Source organism: Dendrobates tinctorius, unplaced genomic scaffold (assembly GCF_039654945.1).
Source record: "Dendrobates tinctorius isolate UK_male_01 unplaced genomic scaffold, ASM3965494v1 ptg000042l, whole genome shotgun sequence".
In the NCBI taxonomy this organism is placed as follows: Eukaryota; Metazoa; Chordata; class Amphibia; order Anura; family Dendrobatidae; genus Dendrobates; species Dendrobates tinctorius.
The window spans coordinates 6,743,428-6,770,845 of NW_027361710.1; the positions used below are offsets into that span (position 1 = coordinate 6,743,428).

Consider the following 27,418-nt stretch of genomic DNA (forward strand, 5'->3'; position numbering starts at 1 on the left):
CTGGCAATGGAGCCCCCTCCACCTCTGGGCATCGATGCAGTTGCACTGGCGGTATGTCAGACCCTGTGGTACTAATAGTCTTACTTTGTAGAGTTTTTTTTTTTTATGTAGTAACAATATTGTCATCCATTGATATGTATTCCTTAAACAGCCAGTAATATGGCTAGCAATCTTTTAGAATATTAGCAAGTTACATAAATTAACGCCACAAGTAATAACTTATCAAGTCATAGTTTAAAACATACCTTTATTATTACAATGTAAAAAAATAATCACATTTCAAAATTTGTATAAACAGGACACAAGGTACAATAGTGGGCTCACTCAGATGCCAGTTTTCCACGAACTTATATTGGATTTTTTTTGCCTATAGAACTCATACCTATTGTAGTGTATGGTGCGGTTTACATGTCCATGTATTTTTGCAGATCAACTGGTCCACACTAAAACAGTACCGTGCTTATTTTCATCCAAATTGCAGATCAAACTTCAAGCCAATCTATGGGTCCTTAGAAGGCATCAAAGTGCTGTCCATTTTTTGTGTGTATGGTCTGTTTTTCACCGATTGGTCCATCTGTTTTTATAGCGCATGAGGAAAAACTAATACACTGACTAAACTGATGAAAATTGTGCAGTTTTCTTTGCATATGAGAAAAATCACTTGTCTGAATGAGGCCTAATAATTAAGATTTTGTTTGTGTTTTATATACATCATGTATTAAAAAACAAAAAAATTACACCACGCATATATTTACACCCTTTATCCCTCCACCACATTACTAATCCGATAGTTATTTGTGATTGACAATTCTGGGATGTGTAATGGAATCAGAAAAAAAATCCCAACTTGATTTGCTCAGATTAGGATCTCTATATCAGGACAAAAGTGGTAAAAGCAAAGGATTTCAAGTCATTTGTGAAGAGGAAAAAACAAAAAGAAAACCTTAATAACTCCAGAAATTCCCCTGTATAAAAAAAATTATACAATTCAGTGATAATTTAACAATTTTAGTCTAATCAATGACTACTGAGAAACTGTAATAAAAATACCCAACGTGTGCCGAGTGTTACCAATAGTAAATGCAGTGAGAGTCAATTATTCTGGTACACACTCACAGTCAATACCTGGATTGGTCACCAAACCACAACATTTGTGCTGAGTTTGTCAGGATCAAGATTTGGTTTTGCAATAGTTAAATTTTAATTTAAAATTCATATAGAGATAATTTGACTTTAAACTGAAAACTATGAAGAGCAGGTGAAGAATCTATGAATAGATATGTTGTGTTCTCTCTTCTAAGGTGCATAGTAAGGTCAGGTTCACGTCGACTTTAATTTCACTTCATTGGCTCTGTTGGGGTCTACGTATGAATGGAAATGGGATTTAGACGTGGCTGACTCAAGTAGGTGGATACAGACAAAAATTACGTCCGACAGAGCACACAGTCACTCCGACTACATTATAGTCAATGGCCCAGTCAACACAAACGTCCAAATCACGTTTTCCAGGACTTCAGACATAAGCTCTGAAGGAACCAGACGTGAATGAAAATGGTCAACATAATTAGGTGATGCCAATATCGCATTCACTTCAGAATCATCCGTTAAAGATATTTTTACCATTCTGTTACTCAATTTGTTGGTCAAATAATTTTACTACATGCTTATATCATGACTTCCATTCACCAAACCCAGGAAAGGAATGATGATGTTTTCCTATGGTTACTGTCAGGTGTAGAGACCCCATTGGCCTTAATGAGGTTCATCAAAGTTCATGAATAGCACGGAAAACTACCGTAAATTGTTCTTGCAATCAAATTACTGAATGGCTGTTGCAAAGCCTGATGAAATCCCAAAAGGGGTAAACAGAACCTTTGTTATATATCTTACTCTGGGGGAAAAAGTGGTGTTGGTCAGTATGGCGCCAATTAGAACCCCATAGGTTGTAGTCTAAATTTCCTACCATAGAGAACAGCAAATCTACTGCTATATAGGGAAAGTAAGAAAATTATTTACATATCAGGACTCCTAAAAGCTGGCTGATATTAACTATGAGCATTAAAACATGGAGGACAAAGATATTACACAGCAACAGCAGAAAAGAATATTCAACAATCTGTTAAGAGGACATTTTACATGGAAATACATTTGAATGAGGGAAAAGCATATAGAAGTTAATGCAGAAGTATAAATCCAGTATCTTCATGGGCGACCACAAGTTAATGCTCATGTCTCCATGCTGGCTCCCCCTGCTGCTGCACTGCACTCTCACCACTCTGTTCACCTATGAAAAAACAGAACATATAATACTTAGTTATATCTATATCATGTTGTGCGGATTGCTAACAGGCTGAGGTTTATTAGAGCAGATCTTAAAATATATAAAGGGAAGGTGTTCTTTTAACCCAAAATATTTTATTACAGCTAGAGAAATGAAGCTTGAAGTCCATCACTATAGATAGTGACAGAGCTTTGGTTCATCGGTAGCCATTGTTCCCCTTACAGGAATATTGTACAGTACATCAGATGGCATCAGGAACAGTAAATATATGCTCTAGATCAGGGGTCCCCAACCGCCGGTCCGCGGCCCAGCACCGGGCCGCTGCAGTGCCCTTGCCGGTCCGCGGACACAAGGGGAGCCAGGGGCGGTCAGTGGCGTAGCGGGGGCTGGGGCGGCACGCAGCAGTTCTTAGCGGCGGCCAGGGAGCGATCCAAGCAGCTCCGCTGCCTGCAAGAGGGAATAGCAGGAGCGGAGCTGCAAGGACCCGTCCAGCTTCCTGCCCGCCGCCCGCGCTTCCTGTATCTGACTGACACAGAGAGGAGAGCGCGGCCGCTGTGTCAGAGCGAGGATGCGCGGGCGGCGGGCAGGTGAGAGGAGAGAGGTGGTGTCTGTGTGTGTATGTATAATGTGTGTGTGTATGTATGTCTGTGTGTGTTGTGTGCGTGTGTGCGCGTTGGTCTGTGTTTGTGTAGCCTGGCCCTGGAGGAGATGGGGACATGAGGAGAAGGCCATGAGGGGAGTGATGGAGAGACGGCAGTGATGGGGAGAGGGGAGTGATGGGGTGAAGGCAATGATGGGGAGACAGCAGTGATGGGGTGAAGGCAATGATGAAGAGATGGCAGTGATGGGGTGAAGGCAATGATGGGGAGAGGGGAGTGATGGGGTGAAGGCAATGATGGGGAGAGGGGAGTGATGGGGTGAAGGCAGTGATGGGGAGAGGGGAGTGATGGGGTGAAGGCAGTGATGGGGAGACGGCAGTGATGGGGAGACGGCAGTGATGGGGAGACGGCAGTGATGGGGAGACGGCAGTGATGGGGAGACGGCAGTGATGGGGAGACGGCAGTGATGGGGAGACGGCAGTGATGGGGAGACGGCAGTGATGGGGAGACGGCAGTGATGGGGAGACGGCAGTGATGGGGAGACGGCAGTGATGGGGAGACGGCAGTGATGGGGAGACGGCAGTGATGGGGAGAAGGCAGTGATGGGGAGAAGGCAGTGATGGGGAGAAGGCAGTGATGGGGAGAAGGCAGTGATGGGGAGAAGGCAGTGATGGGGAGAAGGCAGTGATGGGGAGAAGGCAGTGATGGGGAGAAGGCAATGATGGGGAGAAGGGAGTGATGGGGTGAAGGCAATGATGGGGAGAAGGGAGTGATGGGGTGAAGGCAATGATGGGGAGAAGGGGGTGATGGAGCACTTATTCAAAACCTATGGTGAGTTGAGTCACATTATAAATGTTATTTAATTATAAGTATGCACTGCTACACTACAACCGTGTCCATAGCCCCGCCCCCTTATGACCAAAGCCCCACCCCTGCCACACCTCCATCCCCGCCCTGCCGAGCCATGGAAGAATGGTCTTGCTTGAAACCGGTCCCTGGTGCAAAAAAGGTTGGGGACCACTGCTCTAGATTCTTTACTTACAAGCTGGTGGGTCATTAATACTCATGTCTCCAAAGAGTTCTGTCAGTTCAGCTTCATTCAAATCTTCGAGGTCATCTGCTTGGAAGTCACGAACACCACCGTTATCAGTGCAAAACTTTAGAAACCTGATTAAGATTAGAGAATGTGAACAAGGAGTTCATAAAAGTGGGTTCAGTCAGTGTTATCCACTAACAGATTTGTGCCTGTTCTTTCCAAGACATATTTTTAGGTTTAAGTCTGGGTCTACTTGGCAACTTTGGCTAAGACACACATTGTGCAACTTGGGTTGCACAATGCCACGCGTACACAATGACACAATGAAAGAATGTGGCCACGCTGCAACATGCAAGTCGCAAAAACCAAATCATTTGATTTTTTTGTGATTTGCACATCACAACATGACCACATTAGCTTCTACTATGTTGCTATTTAGTAGAATCTTTGGCCACAATAAATGTTGCGCTGCCAAAGTCGCTATGTAGCCCCAGCCAGCCTTCTGGCCTAACATTTCAACACAAGAGTGACATGGACAACATTATAGTGCTGGGCAGCACCACCTTTACTCTCAAAACAGCAAGGACTCAACCTTTTATACATAGAATGTTAGAATTGGAAGTTACCTCTAGGGTCATCATGTACAACCCCCTGCTCAATGAAGGATTCCCTAAACCATATCAGACAGATGTCTGTCCAGCCTCTATGTAGATATACTAGAAACGTTCTAAAGACCAGTTGCATGATGCCATTGTCAGTACGGTCCTTAAAACAGGACATTTAATAAGGCTAGCCCAGAAATGTGTGTATGTGTGTACACACACACACACACACATATATATACAGTACATAATATATGGGAAAAAGCAGCTAAAACAGTATGAATTTGATTTGCCTAATTAATACCAGAGTTTCCCTTAACATTGCTAAGGAATTCTCTCTCTACTGCATGGGCATTCACTAATCAGCTGGGACAAAGTCACTCTTTGAATTCTAAATGTAGACATGCTTGAAAAAAATGGTCTTTGCATGTTTGCTACTTACCGACACCAAATTGGATCCTTTTGCAGGATGATGGCATTACCAACCATGATCAAGAGGGCCTTTGCTCTTGTTATGGAGACATTAAATCTCTACACAGACAAAAACAACTTAGTTAGGAGTGTTCTGTCCCCGACATTTAATTCATAATCCCTCATTATCTGCTTGTTAATGTTTACAGTGTTTTCTGGCTCCATCTAGTGACCATAGCCATAACCGCAGTGTGATTGTGGGTTTTACTTTTACTTGTCATTTCCCTCCATTTGCAGTGCATTCTGTTAAGGTAGCAATGCACCCTGGTAGCCTTTTGCAAAGGATTATGGTTAGTTCAGCCCAATTTTCCCTCCAGTCCACCATTTTCCTTCTCCCTGCATTCAGGAAGCATCTCATTTCTCTTCTCCCCTTGTGACAGCATCGCTGCTATGTATTTATGTTTCCTGTATCCAATTCCTGCCTCATATTAGCCTGCTTAGTTAGCTTCACTGGTTAGCCATTAGTGCAGATGATGTATTATGTATATATGAATCCCTGATGAACCCAGTATTGATTGTCTGCATATATGTTTTTGTTTGTAGTTTCATCACGCCAATATACCATCACATTCAATAAAGCACAGATTGAACCTAGTCTCCTTTTTGGACCCCGTTATAGCGGTTTAGCTACGTGAAGTCTGCTTCATTTAGTGAGGACAGAACAAGGAGATTTAATAGGAGATCAATAAGGACATTTCCCTCATTTTCAATGAGGATGATGAGATTATGAAGGATGAATAATGATGGATGAATGATAATCAATGAATGATGATGATTATGAATGATGAATGAAGTATATGAACGATGAATGGATGATAGGGATAATTATTATTAATTGAGGCAGTTGCCATTTTATGCAATAAAATAATTTTCTAGGAAAGCAAAGGAAATTGCACACATTTGAATACATGTACTTTTTACTCCTGCATGATATTTACAAATCTTTAAGTAGGCAGCAACATGCAGGGGGGAGAAGAACATGCCCCAATAATCGTTTAGAACAGGTTTCTCAGAGTGAGACAGCTGTGCGTGATTATGTAGTGCCTAGTGTAGAGCAGACATAAGTGTGATTACTAACACTTCTCACACTAGCTGCTGTGATGAAAGCTGAAGAAGAGTGGTACAGCTGAGGTGACAGAGGCTTGCAATGAGAAAACTCAGCTCTGTTGTAGTGCTGATCCTCCTCACACTGACTGCTGTGATGAGGGCTAAAGTATCAGTCACAATCATCTATGCTCCAGACACTATCTACTCATACAGTTTTCAGGGAGATCAATGAGAGCAGGCTGTTACAAATCTTGCACTGAGAAATCTGCTCTAAGCTAATGTAGGTGTGTTTTGTTTTTTTTTGTTTTTTTTTTTTTACAAAAAACTGCACTTAGGGACAGAACTTTCCTTAAGACCGAAAACCTCTTGAATTTTCTTCATTACCCCAATTTGCTCCATTTATCTTTAACACCATGCTTCTCTGCCTAGTTGATACTGTCTTCGGTAGTGGATGTAAATTGCAGGTGTAGCAATGATTCGTACTCGAGGAGAGCTTCTGAGCTCCCCTTCCCGATGTTAGGACACAATTTCCTGTCCGAGTATGGGGGAGAGGAGCAGAAAGGCTCACTGGCTCATGAGACGATCATGGATACGGATCCTGCCATCATAACAAGCTCACTGATATAGTCACAGTAACTCATTCTGCAGACAACCATTTTACAGGGATACACAGAGGTTTTAAAAGACAAAAACAGTCAAACATTTTTAATCAAACCACACTACAAAAATTATTTTCAACCAGAAATACATGGAAAAATGATCCCAAAAAGTGGTTAATTTCATCTGGTATTAATGTAGTGAAACTTTTGATAAATAATGCAAGGGACAGACAATTGAGCAGACCCCCCATGTCAGAAGGTTCATGCAGATGAAGAAACATTAGTTACATGTTCAATTTTGGTCCATTTATACAAATCTTAGAAAATCAACCAAGAAGATGGGGTGGACACCTTCCTGTAATCTAGGGATGTCAAACTCAAAGACAGAGGGCCAAAATTAAAAGCTTGGACAGTGTCACAGGCCAACCTGATCTCTATTAAAAAAGGTCTACAATTGAGGTTGTTTCTCCTTATCAAATATAACCATTAACTTTTTCATATGAAACAAAGTGGTTGTCCCACAAACAAAGTAGATTTTAATTAATAAATCTTAGAATAAAATACTGGAATAATAATATGTAAGAGCAGTAAAAAGCATATGGCCCAATGTCCTAAATTAAATATGTAATAACAAAGGATAAAAAACCTTGAATAATACAGATTATAAAGTATTATGCAAACAAAAGTGCCCTCAAATACAGTGATACCCCCAGAGTGAATTCCTTCATAGTACCTTCCACACGCAAGGTATGATATTACTGTACCCCACCGCTCTAAATCCCCCCAACAAAGAATGGTTACCGCCATCACGGTATGATTCTCCAACTGTAATCCCTACACAGTCCTCCATACAGTATAATGGGCCCCATATAGTGCTCCATACAGTAAACTGTGCCCCATATTGTGCTCCATACAGTAAAATGGGCCCACATTGATGACTTGGGAATCCTAGTTAATGATAAACTTACCTGGAGCAGCCAGTGCCAGGCAAACAGGATCATGTGGTGTATTAAAAGAGGTCTGGATACACATGATGAGAGCATTATACTGCTCAGTACAAATCCCTGGTTAGACCCGCACATGGAGTACTGTATGGAGTTTTGGGCACTGATGTTCAGGAGGGATATAATGGAACTAGAGCGAGTACAAAGGAGGGCAACAAAATTAATAAAGGGGATGAGGGAACTACAATACCCAGAGAGATTAGCAAAATTAGGATTATTTAGTCTAGAAAAAAAAAAAAAAACGACTGAGGAGCGATCTAATAACCATGTATATAAGAGGACAATACAAATATCTCACCGAGGATCAGTTTATACTAAGGAAGGTGATGGTCACAAGGGGGCATTCTCTGCGTCTGGAGGAGAGAAGGTTTTTCCACCAACATAGAAGAGGATTCTTTACTGTTAGAGCAGTGAGAATCTGGAATTCCTTGCCTGAGGAGGTGTTGATAGCAAACTCTGTCGAGGAGTTAAAGAGAGGCCTGGATGTCTTCCTGGAGCATAGCAATATAGTATCGTACAGTTATTAGGTTCTTTAGAAGGATGTAGATCTGGGGAATTATACTGATGAAATATAGGCTGAACTGGATGGACAAGTGTCTTTTCGGCCTTGCTAACTATTAAAAAAAAAAAAAAAAAAAAAATACTCGCCTCTGCCCGTTCTCCTGCTCCTCTTGTCTCTTCAGATCCTCTGCGCAGCTTGGTACAGCGGGCGCATTGTAATAACGTCGTCGCGCCCACTGCGCTGAAACGTGTGTGTGTGTATATACACGCATATACATACATACACACACACACGTACGTACATACATACACACACAAACTATATATATATATATATATATATATATATATATATATATATATATATATATATATATATATATATATATATATAATGCGATTCCTCCTCCACCATTGCTTTCAACTGTATCGACATCTAGGAGGCAGATATAGTTGAAAGTGAGATGGCGGGTGGGGGGAATCGTAGGCCGAATATACTAGTGGGACCTGACTTGCATTGCGGGTCAGATTTGTCCCACAAGGCAGAGATTGACATGTGCTCTAATCCCCAAGCACGAGGAGGTACACAGGTTTCATGCAACAGCAGTCAGAGTCCAGTGATGAGTCCAGTTATTGACTGGACCAGAATATTTAGCTGTGCCATGCATAGTTATGCTTTACATTTCTTCCTACTTACCTTAGGATTTTTCAGAAATCCAAGACTAAATTTTTCATCAAAAATTACATAATCCATGCAACTCCGCACTGTAGATATAAGGATCACCTTCCGTTCCTGGCCCTGAAACTCTTCCACAGAGCCAATCTGTTAAAGGGACACAAAGTGTAAATGGTCAGCATTATATCAATTCTGCCATTTTTATTCATAACTAAAAAAGTATTTCCAGAATAGTGTAACAACCCCCCCCAAAAAACCGCACAATAAAATTATTAACTTGACCCCTTAGTAAAAGAGCCAATTTTGACTTTAATGTCCAAGCCTAATTATTCAAATCTGACATGCGTGTCACTTTGTGAGTGTGTGTAATAATCATTGGGGTATGTGGAAGCATTCTGGGTGAACAATTTTTCTTTATATAAGTAATTGGCAAACTTAGGCTAGTTTCACACTAGCGTATGGCAGAGCTGCGGAGGTATGCAGACTTCCTCCGTGAAGCTCCGCCCATGGTCGCACCTCCTCCGGGTCAGCTCTGCCTCCGTCAGCATGCGGCCTACGTACCCCATCTTTAGCATTAGGTACGCAGGTCGGGCCGATGTATGCGGATCACCTATAGGAGGGCTCCCACGATCAAAAATATATTAGCCCCCAGTCGTTTGAAGGAGAAGACCTCTAATCCTTTTTTGAATATTAAAAAAGCCAGCAATATTGGAGTATTTCGGTGTGGGAAATTGAACTGCTATTGTTGCAAAGGCATCACTCATAATGTGTCCACTTTCAGCTCTACCTCTACTAATGAATCCTTCCCATACGTGAGCGATTGTCCTGCGAGTCGGACTTTATTTGATACAGTGTAGCTGCAATAAGCAGTATATAGGGCGGACAACACAGACCTTAAGAAAGAGAATCAATGCACATCGCCATAATACTAAAAAAGGCTTTATGAAGCACGGCCTGTCCAGACACTGCGCTATTACACATGGACGGCATTTCTCGGGTTTGCGGTTTCTATCTATTGACCGGATTACTCCTAATACACCTAACAGATTGCAGGCTCTGTGTAGGAGAGAAATTTATTGGATTTATAGGATGAATACTATAAATCCGAATGGCCTCAATGAGGTGTGTGATATCTTCGAGTAAAACTTCCTCTCATATGTATTCATCCGGCATTTTTTTTTTTTCTCACCTGGGATCCACTGATAATTTTTAATGATCCCAATAGCTCAGACATCTGGTGTTGAAGGGTTCGGCTGACATCTCTCCGCTTCTTTGGAAAGGTCTCCCTGGCCTCTGACGTCAGTACTGACCGTGGGAACTGGAAAACCCTTTGGGTTACTCAGAGTCATGGTTTCTGGCGCTCCCCGTGTATAATGTTTACTTTCCATTTTAACATACGTCTCCTTTATCAGTCAAATACAGCAGAATGCATATAGCACTACTAGTTAAAGTGGATGATCTTGGTTCATATACATACACTCAGTCCCACAACCTTATTGGTTTGATCCTGGTGTGGGGAGTCTTTTATGTTTCATTTTTAAATACTTATTTTTTATTTCTTTTTTAATTAGTCCAACTTGTGATCTATGGGATGTAAGTTATTGTGTCTTAAAACTCCAGGTGGATTTACAGTTGTGGCCAAAAGTATTGACACCCCTGCAATTCTGCCAGATAATACTCAGTTTCTTCCTGAAAATGATTGCAAACACAAATTCTTTGGTATTATCTTCATTTAATTTGTCTTAAATGAAAAAACACAAAAAAAAGAATGAAGCAAAAAGCAAAACATTGATCATTTCACACAAAACTACAAAAATGGGCCAGACAAAAGTATTGGCACCCTCAGCCTAATACTTGGTTGCACAACCTTTAGCCAAAATAACTGCGACCAACCGCTTCCGGTAACCATCAATGAGTTTCTTACAATGCTCTGCTGGAATTTTAGACCATTCTTCTTTGGCAAACTGCTCCAGGTCCCTGATATTTGAAGGGTGCCTTCTCCAAACTGCCATTTTTAGATCTCTCCACAGGTGTTCAATGGGATTCAGGTCTGGACTCATTGCTGGCAACCTTAGAAGTCTCCAGTGCTTTCTCTCAAACCATTCCATTTTCTAGTGCTTTTTGAAGAGTGTTTTGGGTCATTGTCCTGCTGGAAGACCCATGACCTCTGAGGGAGACCCGGCTTTCTCACACTGGGCCCTACATTATGCTGCAAAATTTGTTGGTAGTCTTCTGACTTCATAATGCCATGCACACGGTCAAGCAGTCCAGTGCCAGAGGCAGCAAAGCAACCCCAAAACATCAGGGAACCTCCGCCATGTTTGACTGTAGGGACTGTTTTTTTTCTTTGAAAGCCTCTTTTTTTCTCCTGTAAACTCTATGTTGATGCCTTTTCCCAAAAAGCTCTACTTTTGTCTCATCTGACCAGAGAACATTCTTCCAAAACGTTTTAGGCTTTTTCAGGTAAGTTTTGGCAAACTACAGCCTGGCTTTTTTATGTCTCGGGGTAAGAAGTGGGGTCTTCCTGGGTCTCCTACCATACAGTCCCTTTTCATTCAGATGCCGACGGATAGTACGGGTTGACACTGTTGTACCCTTGGACTGCAGGGCAGCTTGAACTTGTTTGGATGTTAGTCGAGGTTCTTTATCCAACATCCGCACAATTTTGTGTTGAAATCTCTTGTCAATTTTTCTTTTCCATCCACATCTAGGGAGGTTAGCCACAGTGACATGGGCTTTAAACTTCTTGATAACACTGCGCACGGTAGACACAGGAACATTCAGGTCTTTGGAGATGGACTTGTAGCCTTGAGATTGCTCATGCTTCCTCACAATTTGGTTTCTCAATTCCTCAGACCGTTCTTTGGTCTTCTTTCTTTTCTCCATGCTCAATGTGGTACACACAAGGACACAGGACAGAGGTTGAGTCAACTTTAATCCATGTCAACTGGCTGCAAGTGTGATTTAGTTTTTGCCAACACCTGTTAGGTGCCACAGGTAAGTTACAGGAGCTGTTAATTACACAAATTAGAGAAGCATCACATGATTTTTCGAACCGTGCCAATACTTTTGTCCACTCTCTTTTTTATGTTTGGTGTGGAATTATATCCAATTTGGCTTTAGGACAATTCTTTTTGTGTTTTTTCATTTAAGACAAATTAAATGAAGATAATAATACCAAAGAATTTGTGTTTGCAATCATTTTCAGGAAGAAACTGAGTATTATCTGACAGAATTGCAGGGGTGTCAATACTTTTGGCCATGACTGTACCTACAATGACAGACACCATAGAAACTGAGGCAGGATGGTGTACAAAGTGACTTCATCTGTGTTATTACAGTGAATGATGCCATCTGAATCCTGTTTTTTAGGGGAAATTTAGATAGAAACCCTGAGGCAAGTGATCAGTGCAGAGCACAGATTAAATGCAAGCTGAGCCTTAAGCCCCTGTTACACATAGCGATATCGCTAACAATATCGCTGTAAAGTCACCGATTTTGTGATGCAGCAGCGATATTGCTAGCGATATCGCTACATGTGATACTTGCCTCCGACCGGCTCCCCCACTGATTATCACTGGTCGCGCGAGAAGGTCCTGGATCATTTCTTGTCGGGCGCTTCCTGCTGGGCTTCCTGTGGCGCCGACGAGCGACATGGGCGGGAGGACGTCAGGATCGCCACGTCTGACAGGTAAGTAGCGACCCCCGACCCCAGCGATGTCGCTGGTGAGATCTGCCTGTGTGGCAGCTCACTAGCGACCACTTAGCGATGCACCAGCAATCCAAATCGTTGTCGGGATCGCTGGTGCATCGCTAAGTGTAACGGTACCCTAAGGTTTCATTCAGGAGCCCATTTTTTTTTTCACGGTCGAAAAAAATGGTCCTAGTTTCATAAGCGTTTTTTGATCCAAGCATAATTAGATTTTCATCAGAGTTTTTGTTCTTTGGTTTGTTTTTTTGTTTTTGTTTTTAACTTTTGCACACAAGATGGTGATGCAAAAAAACCTTTTGTAAAATATCTAATGAGAAACGTACCTTAACTTTTTGTTTGCCAATAGAGCCAAACGTGGGCTTGTTTTTTTTGTGATAATAATAATAATAATAATAATAATAATAATAATAATAATAATAATAATAATAATAATAATAATAATAATAAATAATCTTTATATAGCGGCAACATATGCCGCAGCGCTTTACAGTTTAACAGTTCCAAACATAAGTCATAAGTAACAACGTTAACAATACAATAATTAAAGCAAAATAAGATGACCCTGCTCGTGAGAGCTTACAATCTACAATGAGGTGGGGGAGATACAAAGTACAGGTGTGTATTTACATTGATGTATTTACAGTGATGGTCCAGCCATCTTGAGGGAGTGAGGGATGGATGGAGATAGTGAATGGGCTACACAAGCACACTTACACATAGAATGACTGTGATTAGTGAACGTGATGGGCCGCTCTGAACAAGTGTGTTTTGAGGGAGCGCCTGAAACTATGCAAATTGTGGATAGTCCTAATTTCTTGGGGTAGAGCATTCCAGAGGATTGGCGCAGCGAGGGAGAAGACTTGGGAGTCGAGAGTGGGAGGTACAGATTAGTGCAGATGTTAGTCGAAAGTCGTTTGCAGAGCGCAGCGGTCGGTTAGGCCGATAGACAGAAATGAGGGAGGAGATGTAGGGGGGTGCTGCACTGTGGAGAGCTTTGTGGGTTAGAACAAGTACTTTGAATTGGATCCTATAATGAATGGGCAGCCAATGTAAGGACTGGCAAAGAGCGGACATGTCCGAGTACTGATTAGCCAGATAGATAACCCTGGCTGCTGCATTATGTATGGACTGGAGAGGGGATAGTCGAGTAACAGGGAGGCCAATTAATAGAGCGTTGCAGTTAGCCAGGCGGGAGTGGATCAATGCTACAGTGAGGGGTTTTGTTGTTTCCATGGTGAGAAAAGGGCGGATTCTAGAGATATTCTTTAGGTGTCAGTGGCAAGAGCGGGCAAGAGATTGTATATGGGATGTGAAGGAGAGATTCGGGTCAAACATAACACCCAGTCAGCGCTCCTGCTGCCGGGGTGTTATTATGGTGCCACCCACGTAGAGGGAAATGTCAGATTTAGGGAGGTTAGTAGACGGCGGGAGCAGAAGTAGTTCAGTTTTGGAGAGGTTGAGTTTCAGATAGAGAGCGGACATGATATTGGAGACTGGACAGACAGTCACTGGCGTTCTTTAGTACAGTGGGGGTAAGGTAGGGGAATGACGTATATAGTTGTGTCATCAGCATAAAGATGGTACTGAAAGCCAAATCTGCTGATGGTCTGTCCAATTGGGGTCGTGTAGAGAGAGAAGAGAAGGGGGCCCAAGGACTGAGCCCTGAGGTACCCCAAAAGTGAGAGGAAGCGGAGATGACGTGGAGCCAGAGAACAAAACACTGAAGGAGCGGTCAGAAAGATAGGAAGAGAACCAGGAGAGAGCAGTGTCCTTAATGCCTAGTGACTGGAGCCTAGAGAATAGAAGATGGTGGTCAACAGTGTCGAAAGCTGCAGATAGGTGAAGGTCAAGAAGAATGAGCAGAGAGTGGTCACCGTTACGTTTTGCTGTCAGAAGGTCATTGGTCACTTTGATGAGTGCAGTTTCAGTTGAATGTAGGGGGCGGAAGCCGGACTGTGTAGGATCTAGGAGGGAGTAAGTGGAGAGGTAACGGGTAAGGCGGGAGTAAACTAGGAGCTCCAAAAGTTTAGAGATGAAGGGGAGATTGGAGACTGGTCTGTAGTTTGTGCAGGATGGGTCGAGAGCAGGTTTCTTTAGTAATGGAGTAACAATGGCTTGTTTGAAGGAGGATGGGAAAATGCCCGAGGAGAGGGAGAAATTAAAGATTGTAGTAAGGCGAGTTGTGACGACTAAAGAGAGAGACTGGAGGAGAAGTGAGGGAATGGGGTCAGTAGTGCATGTGGTCGGACGAGAGGAAGAGAGGAGTCTGGAGACTTCGTCTTCTGTGATGGGATCAAATGTGGAAAGTGAGCCAGGGGAAATGCAGGAATGGATGGGAGTCACAGCACTTGGTGGTTGGGAGCCGATTTCCTTACAGATATTATCTATTTTTTCTGTAAAGTGGGAGGCCAGGTCATCAGCAAAATGTCTGTGATAGGGGCTTGTGCTTTTGGCCTGAGGAGGGAGTGAAAAGTGTCAAAAAGTTTCTTGGGGTTGTTGGCTAGTAAGGAGATCAGGGTGGTGAAGTAGGTCTGTTTGGCGAGGTGAAGGGCAGTGTTATATGTTCTTAACATAAATTTGAAGTGGATGAAGTCTTCTGGTGTGCGGGTTTTTCTCCATAGGCGTTCAGCACTCCTAGAGCATCGCTGGAGAAGTTGAGTTCGCGATGTGAGCCAGGGCTGTTTTACTCTGTGCTTGGAGGTTCTGAGGGTGAGTGGAGCTACTTGGTCAAGGGTGCTTCTAAGCGTGTCGTTGTAGTGATGAATGGCCAGATCAGGACAGGAAAAAGAGGAGATTGGGGACAGTGATGAGTGTAGGGAGTCTGAAAGTGTCTGATGGCTAATGGCTTGTAGATTTCTGCCTGTGTGGTAGCTAGGAGTGAGCTGGGGTGGGCGAGGATTTGTGAGCGAAGGAGAGAATGTTGTGGTCAGAGTGGAAGCGGTGAGTTATTTACGTGGGAGACTGAACAGAGCCGAAGACCAGATCAAGGGTGTTACCGTCCTTGTGTGTCTCAGAGGTTGAAAGCTGCGAGAGGCCTAGAGAGGTGGTTAGTGATAGAAGCTGGGATGCAGATGTGGAAGTAGGGCTGTTAATGGGGATTTTGAAGTCTCCCAGGATAAGAGTTGGTAGTTCTGAGGACATGAAGTGTGGCAGCCAGGCTGAAAAGTGGTCAAGGAAGTGGGTGGGTGAGCCTGGGGGCCGGTATATGACCGCTACTCTGAGGGAGAGGGGATGAAAGAGCCCAATGGTATGGACCTCAAAAGAAGGGAATGAGAGTGATGGAACTTGGGGGGGGGGGGGGGGGATGACCTGGAAAGTGCATTGTGGGAACAGGAGTATGCCGACTCCACCACCATGTCTGTTTGTGGGTCTCGGGAAGTGAGAGAATTGTAAGCCACCATATTAAATGGCAGCAGGAGAGACAGTGTCAGAATCCTGAATCCAGGTTTCAGTGAGGGCCAACAGATTAAGAGAGTTGTTCAGAAAGTAGTTGTGCAGGAAGGGAAGCTTGTTACATACAGACCGTGGATTCCAGAGGACACAATTAAAAGATGGAGATGAGGGAGTGCAAGTAATATTAATAAGATTATTAAGGTTTCGATATGAGGTAGGGTAGGGGTTGAGGTTGGGGGATGGTGGACCAGAGTTGGGGGAGATGTCCCCTGAAATCAGTAGGAGTAGGAAGATAAAGAGCAAATAGTTGTTGGAATTGTAAGTAGTTTTTTTCTGCGATGTGTTTGGGCAAGATGGGCTGAGGTTTCTCAGGAAGGTGAGGAGTGCATGGGAGCTGTACATGGGAGAGGGAAGTATAGAGGGGCTGATGTGTATGAGTCGTGATGGAGAAGGGATGGGGCGGTGAATGTGGATGGCAAGGGAGCACAGGAGGATGCAAATAAAGCACATGGCTAAAAGGGAATGCAAAGTGTGGGTTACCCGATTCCTGCCATGTATAACTGCCATGTATAACTGCCATGTATAACTGCCGTTTTCTTGATGCTTAGCTTCTGTGATGCTTTGCTTATGGGATCCTTGCGTGCTGCACACCACACTGCGTGCTTCCCCTTAGGAACTACTACGTATATAGGCCACACTACAGGGTCAGGAGAGAGGGATTGTGGGAGCTGGTTTGGGATAATTTGGCAGATAATTTGGCAGCTGGGGCCAGCACACCAGGGGGTAGTTAGATGATCAAAGGCAGGAGATGAGGCTGCATCTATTTGCTATAGCATCTTCCACCTGATAAGATCTAGAGAGGCCCCAGTCACGGATATAAATCAGTAAGTATTAAATACTGTACAGTGCAACCAATGAATTATACCAAAGCTTTAGCAGGCACATTAAAATATGTCACAAAAATGGTAAAGCAGCAAAAGACAGACAGCAAGCAGAAGTATGGACTTGTACCATTTGGATATATTGCAGCAGAAATGACAGCCAGCAGAGGTGGGGAGTTGAACCATTCAGGCTGCTTGCTATAACAGTCAATATACAATATGACGTTTTCAGCACTACAAATTTATTTAATTTTTTTTTTTTAAACATATGACTTTGTGATTACATTTTTTCCATCTGTTTTGCACATCAGTATGATGAAAAGCTACATTTTTGGTGCTTTTTTAGGATGATTAATGTAGAGGAGTAGTATTGTGACAGTCTGTAGTTCCGTATCAATTAAGCTTTTTTTTTTTTTTTTTTTTTTTACACTTTGTTCTACTAGTATTTTTCACTTTGATTGCTAATCTCATACACTGCAATACTTCTGTACTACAATGAATGAGACCTGACAGTTTTACACAGACATGCCCTGTTAGACACTGCTAATAGCAGGCCTAAGATGTCATTGTGCCCCATGCGTTGCAATGGCAACTATTGGGACTTGTAACTGCAACTGTGGTGTTCCGATAGGGACCCCGTTTTAAACCTGTTAACCATCTAGAAAAGTCCTCAACTGGGGTTAACACTGATCATGAGCAATGCATTTTCACCCAACTTACTTAATCCTCAGTGCCATAAAGAAAAAAAAAAAAAAAAAAAAAAAAGCAGCACTGAGAATTAAGGTCTATCGTTAAGGCATTTGTGCAAAGGAGGATATGATCTGCGACTTGACGCTTGCTTCCTATTAATTACTTGTATGTCCAAAGGCGGGGTCAGTGAAGCTGGTGCTGATTGGGTGTAGTTAAAGTTTCTATCAAATAATGGTCTACCAATGTAACGGGCCAAAAATCACATTTTACATTTATACCACATCAACATGTGTGGTCATATATTGCATTTGGTTTGTGTAAATATAGATGTGCATATACAATCCTACCTTAAGATCTTTAATACCGGTTACAGCTTGGAATTCTTTACTAACAGCTTTCCGAATTTTTTCTACCTGAAGAATAAGAATGACATAATTTACAAGGAATATGGATGAACTTCTTTTGGAAAAAAGGAACTGCACACCACATTGGGTATATGGAGATGCTCAATTAGAAATTATTCACAATAGAACCAGATTCATAGATTACACAGCAGTCAATATAGAAAATACAGAACTTTTTGGGTAAATATCCTTGAATAGCCATCTCTGCAGTGTGAAATTGTGACGCAGAGTCACTACTCACACATAAGCCATAAGACAGTAGTCAGGTCAGAGGTCAGATACCAGGAGGGTTTGTGGTACAGAGGGGCAAGACAAAGACATGGTCAGGCAGCAGTCCAGGGTCAAATGCTAGGAGGGCACGTTAAGACAAGGGAGTAATAAGATAAATGAATAGTCAGTGGCCATGTCTGGGGTCAGGTACCTGAAGTCAGAATGTCAGGAACAGAAGGGATAATCCACACAAATAGTCACGACAATTCCTAGGTCTGGCAACAAAATCAGAGAATAAGGCTGGAGTCACACTGCAGTCTTTTTCGTGCGATAATTGCATCGCACTGCACGGACTGGCCGGCGCCTCTCCTGACCTGAGCATGACAGCATAATGGATTACTATGCAGCTGTCAAGCTCAGGTCAGGAGAGGTGCCGGCCAGGGCAAGTTTTACGATGCAATTCTCACAGGAGAAATACGGCAGTGTGACTCCAGCCTAAGACTCAATCAGGCACAGAGCTAAATCACACTCCAGACTACAGTAAGTGAAGATACAGGTGACACTGGATTGCTCACAGCTAGCCAGCTAAACAGCTAGCGAAAACCAAGGATGGAAGGCACCTGCGGAAAACCTGCAAGCTAAGCCAGATTGACCCACAGGGCTGTCCATCAAAATGTTGACAGTCCAACACACGCCCAGCATCAGATTGGACGATTGGACTGTCACTCACAACTGACAGTCCAGCACACTCCAGATCCCATAGGGCAGCTGAGCCATCACTCACAGTATCCCTGGGGTGCAGTAAAGATGAAACCTTGACAGAAAATTAGAATGATTCAGGATTTGGGGTGGGCTTTCCCAGAGCAAAGAGGCAAATAAAGTATTGTGTAAAGTGAGTGGTGTGTCACAATACTTGGTCCTGGTTTGCCTCCTTGCTCTGGGAAAGCCCACCCCAAATCCTGAAACATTCTAAGGGCTCGCTCACAGTGGCGTATAATACAGAGGAGTGCAATGCGAGAAAATCTTGCATTGCACTCCTACCAGTGTTATTCAATGAGGCAGAACACATCTGCAATTCTTTTTCTCATGCCGATTCAGCACAGAAAATAAACAAACCATCACCTGTGATGCCATTCTCGCATGCGACTGGATCGGATCACAGTAGCATAACACTCGGCTCACACTCGTAGCAGAGTTTGAGCAAAGTGTCATTGGCATCTCGCATCGGATGCTATACACACCAATGTGACCTCAGCCTAATTTCAAGAGCATTTCCCACTGCGGACATGTCCGATGAAGGATATTTACCCGAAAAGCTACGTTTTCCTTCATACTGACTGCAGTGTAATCTATGGATATGAGCTATTCTGAATAAATCCTAGTTAAGCATCTCCACATACCTCATTGTGCGCAATTATTTTCTTACATTCACTACGAATCTGGAGTTCATTGGTTGGCTTCAAAAGTAATTTGCACGCTATCCAATTTCATATAGTCTATGAAGGGTATGCCACATACCCTATTTGAGAGGTGTGACTGCTCATGCCTGAAGACCGGGTAAGAGTCTCCTAAAAGGTTACACAGAATGTGCGGATACAGACGTTCCACCTGAATAGCCTCTGTACAGTCAAGTTCTGCAGCCGACCTGACTTGCTGGCACATATTCATCAAAATGTTGATGCCTGTATTTTTGCTATGTGATCTTCATATGTCAAATATATTCCACATTCTATAAATAAGTGTTTAGCACTTCTTTATTGGACGGTTATAATAGAGGTCTTTAGGACAGTTTCTAGCAATCTGAAGATACCAGCTTTAAATATAAAGAATAGGCGAGTAATGTCCTTAGTGAGAAAACGGAGATACTCTTCTAGAATATAATACGTACATTTAGAATTATGTAAATTGTACCTGCTTTCTGTAAGGAGTAATGATGCCAATTTCTGTGGGGGAGAGCTTGGCTACACCTTTTTTTCCTTGTGTCTCTAGTAAATCCTGGAGATAAGACATCAGCACCTGTATCTCAAATACATTGAAGAAAGACGGGCTGTTCCCTTCTCGTTCATCTTTTCCCATCACATGATGGAATATGATTGGAAAGTTCTGTAAAAATGAATATTGCACAAAACAATAAGCAATGTTGCTATATTATAACATTTTCTCTGATTTGACAAAGTAGACTATTGTAAACCCAACTTGCCCACTGTCCCAATCTCCTGGGTGACATTTGGAAAATAAAAAAGGAGACCTCGTGCAGGAACATGGTCTGATCATACTACAGCTCCTGGCCGGAGGGAAGTATACAGACATTTCTTTCTTTGAAGCATTGAAGTAAAACTGTTTAAAATCCGTCAGTGACATGTTTTACATCACAAAAATAAATCAATTGCGATCCCATGCTGTAATATCTGTATACTCTCTAACTTCTCCCCTGCACAGGAGCTGGGGTAGGATCAGACCATGTTCCTGCACAGACACAGCCATTACACAGTACACAACAGGGGCATATTTATAAGATTATCTCAGCGCAGGAACATTTTATTTAAAAACATCCAATTGTGGAAATAATTATTATTCCAAGATCTATTGATTAAAATTAACTTTTGTTTGTGGGAAAAAAAAAAACCCTTTAAGCAAGGCACTCCTCGGACCATGTTAAATGACCGCTTTAGGGATTCTCTTTCAGGAGGACAACATCAATATAAACCAGTATATGGCGCACAACTATCCATAATTAGCATAGATCAGATGGTGGGAAATGTGGATCTGATGCTTTGAGTTATTTCGTAGAATCTATCACAGTGTAAAAAATTTCTCTCTAGTAAAAGCTTCGAAAATCTTTTTTATTAAAAAGAAAAAAAAAAGTCAGGCTTACCTTTTTCGGTAGCTTCTCCCAGTGGCAGTATGCATGTGTGACCATTTCATCAGCCCTGACTTGCAGCTCATTATCATAGAAAAGTTCATTAGGGACAGAGAGAATGTCAGGATGAGACCTAGTTAAAATGGAATTTGTCATTACCAAGAAGATACATAGGCAAAAACTAAAAACATGAAAAAAGTAAATACTAACCACTTGTTGGCCTATATTTTTTTTTTTAATCAATTTACAAGAAAACAAAGTGAATCCAATTTTTTAGTTGAACCAGCTTGTCAGACATCTTCAAAACAACCACCACTAAGTCCCCAACCCGTGACGGACTTATGGCTGTATCCTCATCCTGCTGCACGCTACAGTCTTGATGTTAAGAGCGATGTTCCATTTTACAGACAAAGATGATCCACATATAAAAAGTAAGGTAAAATTCTTGTTTACGGTTAAAGAGGATTTCCTACAAACAAATACAGTTGTGGCCAAAAGTATTGACACCCCTGCAATTTTGTCAGATAATACGCAGTTTCTTCCTGAAAATGATTGCAAACACAAATTCTTTGGTATCATCTTCATTTAATTTGTCTTAAATGAAAAAACATGAGAATGAAGCAAAAAGCAAAACATTGATCATTTCACACAAAACTACAAAAATGGGCCAGACAAAAGTATTGGCACCCTCAGCCTAATACTTGGTTGCACAACCTTTAGCCAAAATAACTGCGACCAACCGCTTCCGGTAACCATCAATGAGTTTCTTACAATTCTCTGCTGGAATTTTAGACCATTCTTCTTTGGCAAACTGCTCCAGGTCCCTGATATTAGAAAGGTGCCTTTTCCAAACTGCCATTTTTACATCTCTCCACAGGTCAACTATGGGATTCAGGTCTGGACTCATTGCTGGCCACCTTAGAAGTCTCCAGTGCTTTCTCTCAAACCATTTTCTAGTGCTTTTTGAAGTGTTTTGGGTCATTTTCCTGCTGGAAGACCTATGACCTCTGAGGGTGACCCAGCTTTCTCACACTGGGCCCTACATTATGCTGCAAAATTTGTTAGTAGTCTTCAGACTTCATAATGCCATGCACACGGTCAAGCAGTCCAGTGCCAGAGGCAGCAAAGCAACCCCAAAACATCAGGGAACCTCCGCCATGTTTGACTGTAGGGACCGTGTTTTTTTCTCCTGTAAACTCTATGTTGATGCCTTTGCCCAAAAAGCTCTACTTTTGTCTCATCTGACCAGAGAACATTCTTCCAAATCGTTTTAGGCTTTTTCCAGGTAAGTTTTGGCAAACTCCAGCCTGGCTTTTTTAATGTCTCGGGGTAAGAAGTGGGGTCTTCCTGGGTCTCCTACCATACAGTCCCTTTTCATTGAGACGCCGACAGATAGTACGGGTTGACACTGTTGTACCCTCGGACTGCAGGGCAGCTTGAACTTGTTTGGATGTCAGTCAAGGTTCTTTATCCAACATCCGCACAATGTTGTGTTGAAATCTCTTGTCAATTTTTCTTTTCCGTCCAAATCTAGGGAGGTTAGCCACAGTGCCATGGGCCTTAAACTTCTTGATGACACTGCACATGGTAGACACAGGAACATTCAGGTCTTTGGAGATGGACTTGTAGCCTTGAGATTGCTCATGCTTCCTCACAATTTGGTTTCTCAAGTTCTCAGACAGTTCTTTGGTCTTCTTTCTTTTCTCCATGCTCAATGTGGTACACACAAGGACACAGGACAGAGGTTGAGTCAACTTTAATCCATGTCAACTGGCTGCAAGTGTAATTTAGTTATTGTCAACACCCGTTAGGTGCCACAGGTAAGTTACAGGTGCTGTTAATTACACAAATTAGAGAAGCATCACATGATTTTTCGAACAGTGCCAATACTTTTGTCCACCCTCTTTTTTATATTTGGTGTGGAATTATATCCAATTTGGCTTTAGGACAATTCTTTTTGTGTTTTTTCATTTAAGACAAATTAAATGAAGATAATAACAAAGAATTTGTGTTTGCAATCATTTTCAGGAAGAAACTGATTATCTGACAAAATTGCAGGGGTGGCAATACTTTTGGCCACAACTGTATATACAGAACAGTGTATTAAAACAATAGATCTTGGAATAAAAATAGGTCTCATAATTGGATGTGTTACAAATAACACAGATAATCTTATAAATGTGCCCCTGCTGTGTACTGTGTAATGGCTGTGTCTGACCGTGCAGGGACATGGTCTGATCATATCACAGCTCCTGGGCAGGGGACGACGCAAAAAGTATATCCAATTGTATAACTTATTACTCCAAGAGCTATTGATTAAAGTATAGTTAGTTGGAGACAACCACTTTAAGCTCCCACATTGAGTTTTGGTGAATTTTTGATGTGAAAAAAATGCAGTGTTCAACAGTTCCAGGAAAGTTGATGGGATACATAAAGATCACGCCCTCTGCGTTTTTTTTTTTAGTTACGTTGAGTAAAGGAACTGCAGTAAAGTTTTAAAAATTCATAACATGTCAAAACTCAGAGTACCCCCAAGAGAAATTACGTACAAATTTTCCCCATAGAAATACATTAGATGTAAGATGCACATGACTAAAAACTGCATCAATAAAGCTGGCAAAGCCAAAATGACAGAAAGTATCAATAACAAAGAAGCTTAATGGGGTTTTCTAGGAATAGAAAAAAAAAAAAAAGCTAAAAGAAATATCAGTATAAATTCCTACATTTATTTAAAACAAAATTACTAATAGTTTTGTTTAGAGAGAGTAGTGATGAGCAAGGTTGCTCGGATAAGGTGTTATCCGAACATGCTTGAGTGCGAAAAGTTATTTTCGAGTTGCCGTTTTGGCATGTCTCACAGCTGTTAGGCAATCCTTTCATGTGTTGCGGCTGTACTGTCCGCACTCTAGCATGTCGGATAACACCTTATCCGAGTACGCTCGCTCATCACTATTAGGAAGGTAATCACTATAGAATTAAAATGGCCGCCGCCTTGTTTCATTGAGAGAAGCCTGTCCTAGAATGTTCAGACAGATGCCTGTGAACATGTGCAGTAGGAAGTTCCATCATCCTTCACAAGTGTAGGGAGATGGGCTCCACTAATACTACTGGAGATACCAGAGGGGCCGAGGTAGGAAGAGGCCACTCAGACTTCTGTATGCCCCGACATTCTGAATAATATCAGTATCTCCAGGTTACAGCAGCAGAGCTTCCTGCGGCACATGCTCACTGGCATCTGTCCGAACAGGTTTCTGCAACAAAGTGACATCCACTTTAATTCTATAATCCCAAATGGATTGGGATTTACATTAAATTAGTAAATAGCAATTCAATGCATTTAGGAATTAGACCAAATAAGCCGTGTCAAAAACAAGATAAAAAGACTGATGTAAAAAAAATTTAAGTAACCCAACTCTGTCCTTCTCCTGGACCTGTCTTCTGCCTTCGACACCATGGACCATTCCCTCCTGTGACAGATTCTCTCATCTCTTGAAATCACAGACTTGGCCCCATCCTGGATTTCATCATACCTAACAGACCGAACATTTAGTGTCTCCCTCTCACACAACACCTCCTCTACTCGCCCCCTGTCAGTGTTCCTCAAGGCTCAGTTCTAGGGCCCCTACTCTTCTCCATCTACACCTTTGGCCTGGGACAGCTCATAGAATCCCACGGTTTGCTGTACGCCGATGACACGCAGATCTACCTATCTGGACCGGACCTCACCTCCTTACTGACTAAAATATCACAATGTCTGTCTGCTATCTCAGCCTTCTTTTCTGCTCGCTCTCTCAAACTGAACATGGACAAAACAGAATTCATCTTTCCCCCCATCTCACTGTACCCCTCCACCAGACCTATCCATCAATGTCAGTGCCTTGGGGTGATCCTCGACTCTGCCCTCTCTTTCAAACCACATATCCAAGCCCTTGCCTCCTCCTGCCGCCTCAAACTCAAATATTTCCCGGATCCACGCATTCCTCAACCATGAAACCACAAAAACACTAGTGCACGCCCTTATCTCCCACTGCAACCTCCTACTCTCTGGCCTCCCCTCTAGCACTCTGGCACCACTCCACTCCATCCTACACTCTGCTGCTTGACTAACCCACCTGTCTCCCCGGTAATCCTCAGCCTCCCCTGGCTTCCTATTGCCCAGAGGCTCTAGTTCAAAACCCTAACCATGCAAAACACAAGCCGTGGAGACACCATCACATGTTTCGGGGTATTGCCCCTCAGTGTGGAGTAGGTAACTGGCTAGTAGGAGCAATGCCAGTTTCCTACTCCACACTGATGAGGGGCAATACCCCAAAACAGCTGTCTGTGGATGGATACCATGTTTTGGCATAGGTGGTTTCCTTCATTGGAGACTGCCCTTCCCGTGGTTGTTCCTTCCCGGGGAAAGACCTGGCTAGTCATTGCTTGCGTTGAGAAACATGTGATGGTGTCTCCGCGGCTTGTGTTTTGCATGTTTTTGCATATTTCCCATAAGAGATGGGGGCATTGCTCTAGAATCACTGCGCTGAGAAACGTGATGGTGTCTCTGCAGTGTTGGATGTTGATCTCCATGAGTTCATTCATCCTCATTTTGCAAAACCCTAACCATGACTGACGTACAAAGCTATCCACAACCTGTCTCCTCCATAGAACAGAAAAAAATGCATGAAAAAACAGAATGCCTCACCGTGTCGATGTGCTTGGTAGCCTTGAACTTGCCGGCAACGATACAAAAAATTCCGTCTGATCGGATCACAATGAGAAGAAAAAAAAAAAAAAAAAAAAAGGTTGTCGGATCACACAGCTGAGTAGTAAAAAACAATTCTTTATTTCACACAATCATAAAAATGTGTAGATATATCCACAAATTGATAAAAACAGTCACATTCTTACGCATTTCTGGCTATCAGCCCTTAGTCAGATTATGACTAAGGGCTGATAGCCAGAAACGTGTAAGAATGTGACTCTGTTTTTATCTATTTGTGGATATATCTACATGTTTTTATGATGGTGTGAAATAAAGAAGAATTGCTTTTTACTACTCAGCTGTGTGATCCGACAGACAACCCTTTTTTTTGTCTCCTCCATACATCTGTGACATGGTCTCACGGTACCTACCCGCAAGCAACCTTCGATCCTCTCAAGATCTCCTTCTCTACTCCCCCTTATCTCTTCTTCCCACAACCGCATACAAGACTTCCCCCATACTCTGGAACTCTCTGCCGCAACACATCAGACTCACCAACAATGGAAACCTTCAAGAAGAACCTGAAGACCCACCTGTTCCAACAAGCCTACAACCTGCAATGATCCTCAGTCTACTGAACCACCGCACAACCAGCTAGACTCTCCTAGTGTATCCTCACCCATCCCTGTAGACTGATCCCTCGCAGGCGGGGTTCTCTCTCCTTCTGTACGTGTGTCCCTTGTCTTACACATGTTTATTGTATTTGCCTATATTTCCCCTTTTCATATGTAAAGCGCCATGGAATAAATGGCGCTATATAAATGAATAATAATAATAATAATAATAATAATAATAATAATAATAAGGCTTTTTCACAAGTCCCACTGTTGTTGCTTATTTTTGTAAGAGAGGTGGACTGTACCGTCACAATCCCGACCCTGAAGTAACCAATCATGTTGTAATGAATGTGAATAAGGTTTTTATATACAATCATGGCCGAAAGTGGTTTCAGAAAATGAAGTATTTCTCAGAGAATTACTACAATTACATGTTTTGTTATACACGTTTAGTTTTCATTTTGTGTATTGGAGCAACGCAAAAAAGAAAATTGCAAACTTGACAATTTCACACAAAAACCCCAAAAAGGGCTGGACAAAATAGTTGACAGGTGCTGTCAAGGTGCTGCAGAAGCTTGTTGATGGTTATGGGAAGCGATTATTTTTTTCATAGGGTGTGCAACCAAATATGAAGTTGAGGGTGCCTCAACTTCATATTTGGTTGCACACCCTATGAAAAAAATAATCGCTTCCCATAACCATCAACAAGCTTCTTACAACTCTCAACTGGAATATTGGACCACTCTTTTCCAAACTGCACCAAGCCTTCTTCCAACAGCAATTTTAAGATCTCTTCACAGGTGTTCAATGGGATTTATATCTAGACTCATTGCTGGCCAATTCAGAACACTCCAGGGTTTTGTTTCCATCAATTTCTGGGTGCTTCTTGAAATACATTTGGGGTCATTGGTCTGCTGACAGACCGATGACCTAGAATGGAAACCCAGCTTTCTGACAATGAGCACTATATTGCAACCCAAAATCCGTTGGTAATCTTCAGATTTCAGTGCTGCAGAATACGTTGGCGCTATAAAAATAAAACCTTATTATGATGTCTTGCACACGGTCAAGGCACCCAGTGCCAGAGGCAGCAAAACAACTCCAAAGCATCTTTGAACCTCCTCCATATTTGACTGTAGGTACGGTGATCT

General features: G+C 42.3%; 1 protein-coding gene across 1 annotated transcript in view; it reads right to left on the reverse strand.

Moving 5' to 3' along the window:
• Positions 1-230: 230 nt before the first annotated feature.
• Positions 231-27,418, reverse strand: part of LOC141088896 (putative helicase mov-10-B.1) — an 80,058-nt gene continuing 52,870 nt past the window's right edge. Inside the window, exons 11-17 of the mRNA XM_073575121.1 lie at positions 20,982-21,099; positions 20,018-20,209; positions 17,840-17,905; positions 8,838-8,963; positions 4,961-5,049; positions 3,923-4,047; positions 231-2,284 (exon numbers count right to left, since the gene is read on the reverse strand). Coding sequence (XP_073431222.1) covers positions 2,220-2,284; positions 3,923-4,047; positions 4,961-5,049; positions 8,838-8,963; positions 17,840-17,905; positions 20,018-20,209; positions 20,982-21,099 — 781 coding nt within the window. The 3' untranslated portion in view covers positions 231-2,219. The remainder of the gene's footprint in view (positions 2,285-3,922; positions 4,048-4,960; positions 5,050-8,837; positions 8,964-17,839; positions 17,906-20,017; positions 20,210-20,981; positions 21,100-27,418) is intronic.